A 13,489-nucleotide genomic window follows, 5' to 3' on the forward strand; every position below is an offset into this window, starting at 1 on the left:
CACGTTCGCTCGTCGTCACAATCATGACTTCGCTATGACGACGCAGGGTCGAAGAAAAGGCCACCGGGGGGATCACGCAACCCGAAGCGTCGTCATCAAACACCTTTCGACGCCGCCCGAGCGCGAACCACGGGACGGGTGGCTTCTCTTTTTTTATTTTTTTTTTTCGTCTTTTGAGTGCGCTAAACGAAATCAAGTCCCAGTTTCAAGCGCGCGTATCCGTCATTTCATGTTTGTAATGCCCGTAACACCGAGCAAGCTACTGCGTGCGACTAACCACACAAGCTTTTCCTTCACCCGCCAATGTGTACGAGGCGCCGCAGGCCGTGGAAACCGCCGAGACTATGAACTTGCGCAACGCTAACATTCGATCGTGTGTAAACAAATTTAAACTACTCGGCGTGCTACAGTTTTCACGCTTCGGCTGCGAGCGCCCAGCATAATCCGCAATCGGCACTGTTTATTGATACTGCTTCGCAAGACCCGTTTAGAAATGCAATGGCAAACATTTCCAAGCACCCCGCACACTACCGTCTCAGCCCTGACGCCACGCTTGCCGCTTTGAAAAAAGCCAACGAAACTTAGTGGTGCCTGGGAGAAAGAGACGCTAATGGTAAGCTCCGAAAATGGCTCAGTCGAAAGCGACAGTAGCAATCCTTTTTTTTTGCTCCATATTCAGGGTGAGCTTACCTTTCTCCGCCATTTTGCGAGGCTCCCAGGGTGCTTTTTGTTTTGTTTGTAAACCGCTGCCGCTTGATGACGCTGCAGTTGGTTTTGCTGGAGTAATGATGCGAGTGTCTTGTTCCCCCAACAAAGGGTAGAGTTACCTCAGGGGATTTAAACACTCAGCGGCTACAGATTTAAACTCAAGCGCGATGAAGTTTTTCCCATTAGCCACTTGAATCAGGGAAGGTGACTAGCCTTTTCATGACGTTCTTAATCCTGGTGCGTGCGGCGTCGCATCATCAACAACTCTGATTTCCTACTCCCCCCCTCCCCCGCTTGTTTTCTTTCTTTGTTTGGCGGCGGCGATGGCGTCTGAGTCGTAACTAGTGTCACTAAATAAGCTACGCTTTAGTGACACTAGTCGTAACCGAATGAGCGAAGGCATGAAGAAAACGATGGAGGAAAATGTGGCGAAAGTGTGCAGTATGCTGAGCCCGCACGAGATGCTCGGTGAAGAGGAGGGCGGCACGCGCTGCTATGGCGCTATTTCTCTCACTGCCTCCCCCTCATACTTTCGGCAGGGGCTACTACTCCGTGCGTGGCTCATACGAAACTCTATGGCTCATACGAACCACGTGGCATTTGCGCGGGAGGTTCAAACACGATTTGCAACGACATGGTCGCCGGTGGCGGAGACGTGCTGCGAGATAACAGCACGGTAGCGCGCGCCGCAGTGCGTTCGCTGATCACGCGATCACTTCCTGAGACGCAGAAGATATACGCCGTGACCGCGAAGATTGCAGCTCGCGCTTCCCACAAATTTCGCATTAGGAGTATAGTAATCGCTAGGGATTTCATTTTCATTTTTTTACACAGAACGCGGAATTCTGTTTAATAGCGCCATGACTATACCGGTTCGCTTCTGGCTTGTCTATGCCCCCCCCCCCCTCCCCCAGAGACTTACACACTCCCTTAATTCAATTCCTGGGGAAACCTTTCTAGACGCTCACGATGACGTCTCCACCCCCACCCCACCCCCCTCTCCCCAGATGAATTTGAGTTCCATAGGGTGCCTTCTTGCCATGATTCAAGCTTCGGATGAATTTTTAGAAATGAAATAGATGAGAAGCTCACAGCTAAAGGTGGGAAGGAGAGACAACTAAGAGCGGTTCTGAGTGCCTGCTTCTCTGATGAAATAGAGCAAAGCGTCTGATTTAAAACGATCTCTAAATCGATGCCATAGTTTCAGCCATGCCAGTTTTTTTTAAACCGGAGGCGGGGCCAAGTTTGCACTCGTTACGTGGCGGCTAGGGCGAGCGGCTGATCAATCCGGTATTGCTGCTTTCCTCTTCTTGAAGCGTCCCTGGGACAGCCGCGGCAGTGGTTGAGCCGCCCGTCTACATAGATGTGTAGCGTACCCTTTGCGGGGTAGTTTACGTGTGATGACAGAAACACGAGTATGCGTACGTTTTCGCAAGGCAGTTCATCCAGCGAGAAGCAGGCGACGAGTGCCGGAGGGCCTTAGGGATGAGGAATGTGAGAACCGGAATAAGGTGTAGCTTGCTGAAGACATTCGGCCTATGATAATGACCACTTTCCAGTAAGCAGAGGTTAGGTCGGTAATAAAGAATGACGATAAAAGTTGTCCTACAATAATGCACAGCACGAATTTGTGATGCTGGCTTTATCGGCTCCCAGCACTCTTGCACGCCTGTAGTGCCTATGTCATTTTAGAGTGATACCACTAGTAATCTTCCTTCATGGGTTTCTCTGGAAATTCGGGGATCCTGCCGTGTTTTACTGTTTATAACTCGTTTGCGCACTACGTTTGATGCGCAGAAGAGGAAGGGAATGACGTAGGCATGCGACGGTTGACGTTAGGCCTAACGTCGCGCTCTAAGGTCAACGTCGTCAACCGGTTCCTTCGCAGCTCGATGAACAGTGGCGTTGCTTGTCATGCTCTAAGGCTCAACTTGAAGCCTAAACATAAAACGCTAGACCTAACGCCACACTTTGAGGTCTAACTGCGCAAGCAAGTACACATTCATCCCAGGTGAACTAAAAAGTTTCCATTTCCAGCTGGAATATGAAACCCGGAAATCTCGCTTGAAAATAAATTTCAAGCTTGGAGCTATGTATGGAAATTTCGCATTCCCGGCTGCAAATCTTGCAGTTTCCGGCTGCACCTATAGCTGGAAGAGGTTTCCGGTTCCATAATCCCGCTGTAAATGTAAAGTTTCCAGCTGCATTTCTAGTTGGAAACGTGGGGTTTCCTGCAACGTTTTCCCGCTAGTATTTTTCTGGGCTCCAGTTACATTCCCAGATGGGACGCACAGCGGCTATTTTTGAAAATCTAACTGCATTCTCAGCTCATTCTTAATGAATTTTCATTCACACTGAAAGTCTTACTGCATTCTCGGGTGAAGCTAACAGCCACCGGCTCCAAAAAAAAAAAAACATCCTGTCTTATGCCCCTGGCTTAACTTCTCCTCACGCGTTTCAGGGCAAAAAAGAAGGGCATTGTACCAAGGCAAACTGCTTCCGTCTGAAGATAATGAACACGCAAGCACTTCCGCACATAAAAAATTAGGCAGAGCGAACTTTCCTACCTAAATTAACAGCAAAATTATTTATACACAACAACGACCGTGCTAGCAGCGTTTTTATAGCCAACAAAACCAACACGAGTGTACAGTACATCAAAAGTTTTTATTAGACTGATTTACTTGCATTAGGGCAACTTGAAAACAGGCAAAAGTGCTGTTGGGCCAGTTGGTGCACGGTAGAAACACACACAGAAAGCGCAGTTGTTTGTCTACCTTTCTGCGTGTGTGTAGTGGTCCAGTTTCGGCGCACTGTTTTGTATACAGTCCCTGATCTGTTCTTAAAACAAGCAGTGTTCAAGACAGGTAATGAATGAGTCCTACCCTCGCGGTCACGGGAAAAGTAAACTTCGACACTCCATGCTCGATAAACGCATAATGAAACCGCACTGCAAGCATATATAGAGCTGAAAATCGCTTTCAAAGATTGATAGTGCGGAGCGCAAGTCGAAAGTTTCGGGTGAACAATAGGGCGACACCGCAGTTCCGGTGTGGGCTTATACCCTTGCGGCAAGATAAACGCTCCAAAAGCCGGATGCGCATTAGCATAGTTTTCCGTTGGCACTTTCGCGTTTCGCAGTGTGCACTCTGCGGCGTCGTCCGGGGGTATAGCTCAGTGGTAGAGCATTCGACTGCAGATCGAGAGGTCCCCGGTTCAAACCCGGGTGCCCCCTGCCATTGTTTTTTTTTTTTTCTTCAATACTGCCAGCTTTAGTTTTTCGAACGTACGACTTGTGCCTAGGGTAGAGTGTACTAGAAGTTTTAGAGTGGCCCGACCGGCGGCCCGGAGCGGTGCTCCTTTCGCGCAGCAAATAGCGGCGGCGCTGTAGTCAACGACAATTGAAAGCGGCGGCTGGCCGCGCGCACGGCCGTATTGTCGGCGGCCAGGAAACGCTGCTGCTGTACGCGCGGAGCGCTTGAAGCTTGTTCCGAGGGACGTCCGACTGTTTAAATATACTGTAGATGCAGTGGAGTGTGGGTAGCGAAATGAGAAATAAATGCTGCGGCGCATTTTCCGTTAATTTTGCCTTTTCCGATCGACAACAACAAAAAAATTACGGTTTTTTTTGGTGCAATATTCGTAGCGGATTGTAAATTAAGTAATTGCAGCGACATTTTCGCTATTACAAATTCCCCAATAAAACTTTTTTTGCGTGAAACGACCTAATATGAACGAGTTCATGATTGATTTATGATCCTGCCCTTGTTATGCTGCTGGTTGGACATAATTCGTTCACACAAAAAAAATGAAAAAAATATGAGGCCTGGAATGATGGCTTTTCATAAGATTTTTTTATTGTTGTGTAATTTACGTGAGCTGTTGTTATGGCCGTGAGCAGTGGTCAACTTGTAATAATTAAGGATCAGCGTGGTGTTACAGTCAAACCCGGCTGTAACGAACCCGGATAGAGCGAATTATGCTATATATCGAACAAAAATAATTCAGTTACGGAAATACATGGGAAAAATATTTCTTATAACGAAGTTCACATCCGATATATCGAACTCTGGGCGCCTAGAATGGCCGCCGAAATGCATGATCTCGGAGCGGCGATTGAGATGTGGATTGGCCGCGACCACGGAGCAAGAGCGGCGACTGAGACATTGCGCCTCGCATGGAGCGACGTGACGCCCAATACTTTCCGTAACTGTTTCCGATGCGCGGGACTCGCGACGGAACCCGCCCAGTCAGCGAGTCCGGACCAAGACAGCAGTATCGGTGAACGGTGGGAAGAGCTCGCCAACGTTCCCGATGATGTCGCGAGTGAAATCCGTCCGACGCTTATAATGAAGCGCTTTCGGCAGTCGATGTGCTCCGCCAATGCTTCTTAGATTTTTGAGGACGTGGACTCGAACTGGTGCAAACAATATTTCGTGTAGAGAATGCTACACTAGTTGATGCCGCCAAAACGAAAGTGAAAACAAAAATCACCGGCTTTTTTTTTTTTGCAACGTGGGCAGTTAAGGCGGAAAGTAGCTTTGATACTTGCAATAAATGGATTATTTTGGTATGGTAATGGCTACTGTACTGTGTTCGTTTCTGCCTACGTGGATGGCGGAGTTAGGGAGGCGGCGGGGGGCACCAGCGGATTTCGAACTCGTAACAATAAGCTCGTTATAGGCGGGTTCGGCTATAGCGAAGTATTGGATATATCGAACTAATCGCGGTGCATATTGAAGTTCGCTATAAACGGGTTTGACTGTAATGCATGCTGTCGCCTGACCCAGCAGAAAATGACACACGCAAGCGAAAAATTGTTTTAACTTAAGGATATTAGCCCAGTTGCCCCCAAAACCTTGTTTTTTTTTTTCAACTATTCTCCCAACATTCTATTTTTCGTACCACCTTTAACCTGGTTCAGTGATTGATTGATTGATTGATTGATTGTGGGGTTTAACGCGCCGACGCTGCACAGAAGATGAGCCGCGCTGTAGTGGAGGGCTCCAGGTTAATTTTTTCGACCACCTGAAGATCTTTAACTTGCACCGAAATCTCGAGCAAAAGGGGGTTCCACTTTTCTCCTCCATCAGAAAAGCGGCTGCCGCATCCGGAAATCGAAGCCGCGTCCTTGAGTTCAACAGCGTAATTCAGCTAAGAAAAGTCGAATCAAAGAAACAGAAACTTTATTCACAAGTATACTAAAAAGAACAACTACACGCACATAAAACCAAAGCAAGACATAGATAAGATCATTAACAAATATATTCATCGCGACAAAAATAAAATACAATTCCGGAAACTATACACAGTCTACTATAAAAGAAAGTTCAAAGTTCAAATAAACGGAACTGGTACTAAATACACATTTCTATTGCATTTTCGATAGCAACGAAAATGAAATGTAACGCAAATAATCATACACAAAATCTATTCAACAAAGAAAAGTACAAGAACGCTAGCATAGAGATTTACCTGGGACAAATATACTCTGCTTACATTTTGGGGCAAACGCATTTTCAGAACTTCGCATGTAATCACAGGACTTGTTTAGACTTTTTATATAGAAATGCATCCGTGTCACGACGTAGAACCCAACCAAGTCTGCAGTCAAGGTCTCACTGTGCTGGCCGCAACCAATACCGGTGAAGGGGAAAACTTTCGCGATACCGAACGTGAAAGATTAACTCGATTTTGGAAACATGAAATATCTGTCAAATCAAAACTTTTTTCTCTCCGTGCATAATTACCTCCCATAGGCAATTCGCAATTGCCCCCATTTCTCTCGAAACGTTTTTTTTTTCCCTAGGACCACGGATATCTTGAAATCTTGACAGAGAGGATACAAGGAAAAGTTAGCACAGGCAGCTGATAATGTCCCTGTTCGAACGCTTAGCTCCCACTACTACGCGCCAAACGCGGTCCTGAATGGCAAATTTACGCGAACCGACCTCCCCGTTGCCGGAATGCTGTCTGTCGCTTACATCGTTTTGAGATAGCTACATGTGGACAACGCAGCTGATCATGCGGACGACGAGGAGCCTCCAGAAGTGCCTACAATAGAAGAAACACCAAACATGCAACGTCTGCTTCAGAACAAGATGGAAAGTAGCGTTGGCGACCAACAACCGATGTGATGCATTGAGCAGCTTGAGAACGCTTTTTTTGGGATGCAGATGCGAACACAAAAAAGGCGAGGATCATATAAGTTCTTTCTTTTGCAATATTAAAAATTGTTTTCCCCGCGAATTAGTTTCCCTTTATTAGGAAAGCACCTATTTGCAGTGGAGCTATAAGGAGCACCAGCTGTTATTTCAGTGACCTGGCCTCAAATTTTTGGCATTACACATATCTTAAAATTTTCAGACAATTTTACGACTTTGAGTTAACGGGAGCTGTATATCAAGAGCGTTTTCAGAATACGCATCAGGAAATGTGAGAGTATCGTTAGGTGGAAGGCGTCGACAATTTGATGTTGGGTCGTACTAGTTTAAAATTTTCACAAGCGGAATTACAACGTACGGCGTTTACTTTCTAAATTAGCTGCCCAAAGGCGTGGATTCAATTTCCTGCCACGGCGGCCGCTTTTCTGATGGAAAAGAAAAGCTAGAAACGGCCGTGTGTTCAAGATTTCGGCGCAGGCTAGAGATTCCCAGGTGGTCAAAATTAATCCTTAACCCTCCACAACGGCGCCCCTCATCGTCTGTGTAGCGTTGGCGCGCTAAACTTCATAATCGATTGATAAATCAGCTGCCCAGGCGCCAAACACAGCAGCGAGCAGCGCAAATCTTGCCGCGCGTAGGCTAGGAGGTGGGGCCGGGAAGCGGCGGCTGTTCAGTGGTTGAGGACAGCAGCGCCGCCGCTATACCGGTTTATTCACTGACAGCAACAAAATTCTATGAATTATAGAACATACTAACTACGGCACTTTTCGCACTCCACCTCACGACAAATTTTTTTTTTTTTTGCAAATCCACATGCTGACCTGTATATGCTTAGATTAAAATGCATAATGGCAAACTTATCGCTAAAATATTTCATTTTTTTTTCGACAAGCCCACTGACTCCATCAGAGGACTTTCCGCTGCTGGATATAAAAGCAAGAAGAGCAGATACATTTCTAAGGTGACTCAGTTAAACTCGCTCTCGTCGTGCGTCCCGTTGGTTTTCTCGCACAATCTATTTGTTGTCCCTGAACTCAGATCTCCACCACCTAGTGTGGACGTGCCCACACTTCGCCAAACATCGCCCAGAGAGTTAAACAAACATTAATCCCAAATCCCTACAACATGAAGCACGTACTGGATTAGACGCGTCTTTATTACGAACAATTGCTTAAGAGTGGTCTGGCGCGAGTAGTCTAACTAGGGCCGACCCTGGTGAAGACTTTCAGGCCCCCATAACACGAATCCCCTCTTTGAATACGGACCTTGATTAGTAATCCCCTCCCTTCCATCCCTCTCTCCACTGTACACCAAACGCCCTCCTTGCTCCAATCAATCAATCAATCAATCAATCAATCAATCAATCAATCAATCAATCAATCAATCAATCAATCAATCAATCAATCAATCAATCAATCAATCAATCAATCAATCAATCAATCAATCAATCAATCAATCAATAAATCAATCAAACTAAATGAGATACGTGCGTGTTGAATGTGTCTCTATGTCGTGCTGTGCGCTAAGCCGATCCGCACTGTCGCGCATAGCTTTTTACTAGGTTATGCACGGCCAGTTAGTAAAAGCACTAAGTACCTAGTGTGTAATGTGACAAGTAACTGGTTAGTGTTTTGTTAGTAAGTGCCACGACCTTTTTTTTAAAGTGTTGTTTTATGAGCACCGATGTTCCAGTAACCAAACCCTCAAATATAGCTCAGTAATTCTAGTGTTCATACTCATAAAGGTATTTTTATTTTTCTCCCTGATCGCATTGCTCCAGAGGCAGAAGCCCTGTCCAGTTGCACGTGCTTTTCTGAAACTCCTCTACGCATACGTATCTATCTCTCTCCTACTCATACATCTTCAGTCTCTTGTGGACAACACGCTGTTGCCCAGAAATAGAAGGAATATTCCTTCGGGACTCTTGTAGTCTATGTTGATGGAAATGATGGAAAGCCTACTGGCTAAATGTACAGTTACTGACCCTTCTCAATCACCTCTGCTTTTGCAGAGAATTATAACGCTTGCTTAACCATGCCATATTGGCTTCAACGAGCAAAATATTTTGTCGTCTTCTCAGCATGGACTTCGATTTAACCGCTACTGAAATAGCCAGTGTCAAACATCACGCCAGTGTCAACATCGGCTGTGGCATGCCTTGCCTACTGCCTGTATGGCTGGCGTACTGCGTGCGTGTTTCTGCCGATGTGCTTAGCTTAGCACGCAACCCGGCGCTGTACCAACCCCGTAACCGCCTTTGTAATGCTTACCGCATACGTAAACACCACTGTAATTCATGATTGACGAGCGAAACAGGCGCCTGCTCTTTAGGCTTAGAAGTAGCGGTAAACCACACTATTTAAAAAAGGAGTCGTCGCACTTAATAACAGAACACTAACAAGTTACTTGTCACAGTATAAACTAGTTAATTAGTTCTTTTACTAACAGGCCTCGCATAACCCAGTAAAAAGCTAAGCGTGAAAATGAGGATCGGCTGAGCGTGCAGCACGACATAGAGACATTCAGCACGCACATATCACACTCAGACAACCAACAAATGAATTGAGCAAGAAAACAAACGGGATGCACGAAGAGAGCGAGCATAACCTAGTTACCTTAGCAATAAATCGGCTCTTCTTGCTTTTATAGCCAGCAGCGGAAAGTCATTTGATAGAGTTAGTGGGCTTGTCGCAAAAATCAAATATTTCAGCGATAATTTTAGTATTATGCATGTTAATGTGGGCGTATACAAGTCAGCATGTGTATTTGCAAAAACTTTTTAATCGTGATTTAAAATGGGCAAAGTGCTGCATTTTAATTCATAGAATTTCGTTACTATCAAGGAATGTTTAATATCGAACAAGCAGCAGTTACTAAGTGCACGGTCCAGACTAGTAATGATTCCGCACTTAGTGGCAGGAGCTACGTATCGTTCTGGGGGGGGGGGGTAGTAAAGTTCGTAAGGAGTTAGTAAATACAACCGTTACTACCGTTTTACGAGCTTTTCAACACGAAAGCGTTTTATTCCGGGGTACACCAAGATTTCACTGACGTCATATCCGTTACGGAAATGACGCCAGTACAACGAAGCAAGCGTCCTGTAAAGGGTGCGCCCCTGCAAACAGGCTCTTCTTGCGGGGAAGCAATTTTGAGTACTAAAGAGTACGTTATACTTTGGGTTGTTCGTTTTCGGGTTTTATATTTTAACACGAAGGTGTTTTAGGCCGGGATACCCCAAGATTTCCCTGACGTCGTATCCGTCACGGAAATACGCCAGTACACCTTTGCCGAAGCGACCCGCCAGCAAGAGGTCGCTCGCCAAGCACACTCATTATAGTTTCTGTATATAGCTCCCCTAGGGGAGCAGAGTTGAGCGTCCATTCGCCATCTTGAGTTCCAGGTCGTGCGGGAAAGCCACCCTTCTCGCGTGAAAAAGCTGCCGCCAGGCCGCCGGGCCAGCGGCAGCGGCGAGGAGGAGTGGCGAGGAGCGGCCGGGCAAAAACTGGCGCACGATATTGGACCGCTTATCAGATGAGCGGGGAGGCGCTGCGATCGCCGAGGTGAGCGGACGCACTTCACATCGGCTCCGTCGTTTATGCCGAATTTCTGAGGACCATCCCGCCTCAACCGTCCCAAACAGTACGTACGTGTTAGGTTTAGCACCCGCTGCCCAGTGGCACCAGTTTTGGGCAATTTCGCCCATTCCTGCGCGTTTTACGGCCGCTTTTCCCGAGTGAGGCGAGGCCCCCGAGCTAAGCCTAACGAGGGCTACGACGATTTCGAGCCATGGCGACGGCCACGTCGACGGCCGCCGCCTGCGACGCCCCCGGCGTCGCTCCCGACGGGGCCGGAGGACGACGCAACGCCGTCGACGACAACGATGACATCACGGCCATGGATATAACCCCCGCCGACGGCCTCCACCGACGGCAACCCAGTCTGGACCGCAGTTCGGGGAGAACAACGATCACGGTTCCCGGCACAGCCGACGACGACGGCGCGGATTTGCACGCCACCGCCGCCGCCGCTCCGGGCGAAGAAGGCCGCGCCGGGTGGATTAACGTCGCACCCCGGCGCGGACGCAAGTCGCAAGCAGGCACGGAAGGGTCCCTCCCGCAGCAGCCCCTTTCGCCCACCGGTAAGCCGAGCCCGGACTCCGCTTCGAAATCTCGCACCCCTCGTCAACCCACGCGGGCGCAGTTTGCCCGCAAAGTTAACGCGACCATGGCGAAGACGGCCAAGATGCCCAACTTCGCCCCCCGAGACGAGCACAGAGTCGTCGTCCGACCACGTGGAGGTCTAATGGTCGGGAAGGCGAGGCCGACCGAACTGACGAACGCCATCGTCAGAGCGGCCGGAATCAGCGCAAGCGAAGCGACGGAGGACACCGCGAGCCCCAACGTCGCGCAAAACATCGTGGTGCTCAGCACGCCGAGCGAAGAGCGGGCCAGGCGATACGAAACGATCCGAGCCATCACCATGGAAGACCAAGTCTTCGAAGCCTACGCATACCGGGCGGCGCCGGAGAACACGGCCCGGGGAATCGTCAGAAACATCGGGATCAACGAGACGGCCGCGGAAATCTACAGCCGCGTCGTGCACAAGCACAACCCTACGGCGCTGGACGCCCACCGCCTCGGCCAGTCGGAGGCGGTCGTCGTTCTTTTCGACGGCGGCAAGGTCTCGTCTTACATCAAGTACGGCAGCATGATCGTGAGGTGCTACCTCTACCGTCAGCACAGGGAGGTGTGCAAGACGTGCTGCCAGGTGGGCCACCGCAAGGATGTCTGCCCCACGCCCACCGCCCGAGTCTGTTTCGCCTGCGGCAAGCAGAACCCGGGCCAAGACCACCAACAGCACTGCAAGCCCAACTGCAAGCTGTGCGGCGGCCCGCACGCCACGGGCACCAAGAACTGCAAAAATAAATTCAAGACGCCGTTTCAAGTGAAGAAGCGGCAGTGGCAACGCAAGCTCGAAGCCGAGGAGGCCCACGTGGCGCCGCCGCCGTCGCCGCCGGCGCTGAAGGTCAGAATATCCAGAAGGGATGATTTCCCGGAACTCGCCCCGCGCAAGGCCGATAACCGCGGCCGGGAGAAAAGCACAAACCGGAGCCCGTCTGCCGGCCGCGCGGCGAGCTGCGATAGGCGCAGAGGCAAATCACGCGACCCCACGTGGGCCGCCGTCGCCACGGGCGGCACAACTGCGGTGGCGCGCCAAAGGTCAAAGTCTAAAGCCCGGCGCGCGAGCCGCTCCAGCTCGCGGCACAACAGCACGAGACGCCCCGCCGCAGCACGCTCCGGCTCCGCGGCCCCGGACGAACTGCAGCAACTACGCACAATGGTTCAAGAACAGAAAGACACGATCGAGAAGCTCACCACCACGATAGACAGGCTCACCAGGCAACTCGAAGAGCTCCGGATCTCGCAAACGGGAGGCAAGAAGGAGGCGGCAGCCGCGACCACCACCTCCGCCATCGGCCCAGCGCCGAGCCAGCCAGCGCGCCCCCCGCAAGGGCAAGCCCGGGCGCCGCAGCAGCGGCAGGCGATGAGGGAAACCAGCCCTAAGCCGCGCCAGCCACCGCAGCCACAACCGCCAGCGGAAGACCAGGACTCCCCGACCCCCGCCAAGCGGCGAGAGAAGGAGCACCACAACGTGCAAGAAGAGACGCTGGACACGGAGGAAGACGATGACGACGACGCCGAGTCGATCGTCTCGTCGGCGTCGAAGCAGACGGCCAGCGAAACGAAGACCCCCGGGTACGCGGGTCTGAACAACCGCTGCCGCCAGCTCTCCAACGTGATGAACCATTGGGGCAAGAACCTGGAGGGCATGGAGAGACGTATCACCAGCCAAACGAATCGAGCAATCAATCAAGCAATTAATCAACTGGCACAACAAATCAGCCCCGAAAACATGAAGGCGTTCATCCTCGACGTCGTTAAAGAACACTTTTACAACGGAGACGCCCAGCACCCGCCATCATGCCAAGCCACAACCGCACAGCCCCAAGCCTGAAGATTTGGCACTGGAACGCCAACGGCTTCCGGTGCCGAAAGGCAGTGCTGCAGCAACACCTGCGGACCCTGGCCGCGCCGGACCTCCCCGACGTGATCATGGTCCAAGAGACGCACGCAGAAGACGGCAACGCGATGTCCCTGCCGGGCTACCGCGCGCACGCCAGCCCGCCCAGCGCCCGTACCTGCGGGAAGGGAGCGGCGCAGGGCGTGTGCACGTTCGTCCGCAGGGGGCTCGCCTTCATCAAGCACGAGCACTTTCTCGGTCCCCGGGGCAGCTCCATCGAGCACTGCGCGACCGAGCTGTCGATCACCTCCACCCACAACAGGAAGAAGAAGACGACGCGCGACACCATCCTGGTGGTGAACGTCTATAGCAATCCGCAGCATCGCCAACAGAAGTTTCGCGCACTACTACACAAGGCACGCAACGCAGTCTCCCAGCACGCCGACGCCACTGTCGTCGTGTGCGGCGACTTCAACGCACAGCACCGGGAACTCGGCTACACCGTCACGACGGCCAAGGGCAGAAGCCTGCTGGAAGACGCCGCCGAGGCCGGATACGTCCTCCTCACGGACCCGTCCCACCCGACGCGCATCGGC

General features: G+C 50.5%; 1 protein-coding gene and 1 non-coding gene across 2 annotated transcripts in view; one reads left to right on the forward strand and one right to left on the reverse strand.

The window, feature by feature from the left end:
- Positions 1-776, reverse strand: part of LOC144141019 (uncharacterized) — a 38,683-nt gene extending 37,907 nt beyond the window's left edge. Inside the window, exon 1 of the mRNA XM_077672495.1 lies at positions 691-776. Coding sequence (XP_077528621.1) covers positions 691-703 — 13 coding nt within the window. The 5' untranslated portion in view covers positions 704-776. The remainder of the gene's footprint in view (positions 1-690) is intronic.
- A 3,095-nt stretch (positions 777-3,871) lies between these two features.
- On the forward strand, positions 3,872-3,943 carry Trnac-gca (transfer RNA cysteine (anticodon GCA)). The gene has a single exon. It is a non-coding gene; the product is annotated as a tRNA-Cys (tRNA).
- Positions 3,944-13,489: the final 9,546 nt, after the last annotated feature.

Source organism: Haemaphysalis longicornis, unplaced genomic scaffold (assembly GCF_048455015.1).
Source record: "Haemaphysalis longicornis isolate Haplotype H1 unplaced genomic scaffold, Haemaphysalis longicornis Haplotype H1 scaffold_595, whole genome shotgun sequence".
Taxonomy (NCBI): domain Eukaryota; kingdom Metazoa; phylum Arthropoda; class Arachnida; order Ixodida; family Ixodidae; genus Haemaphysalis; species Haemaphysalis longicornis.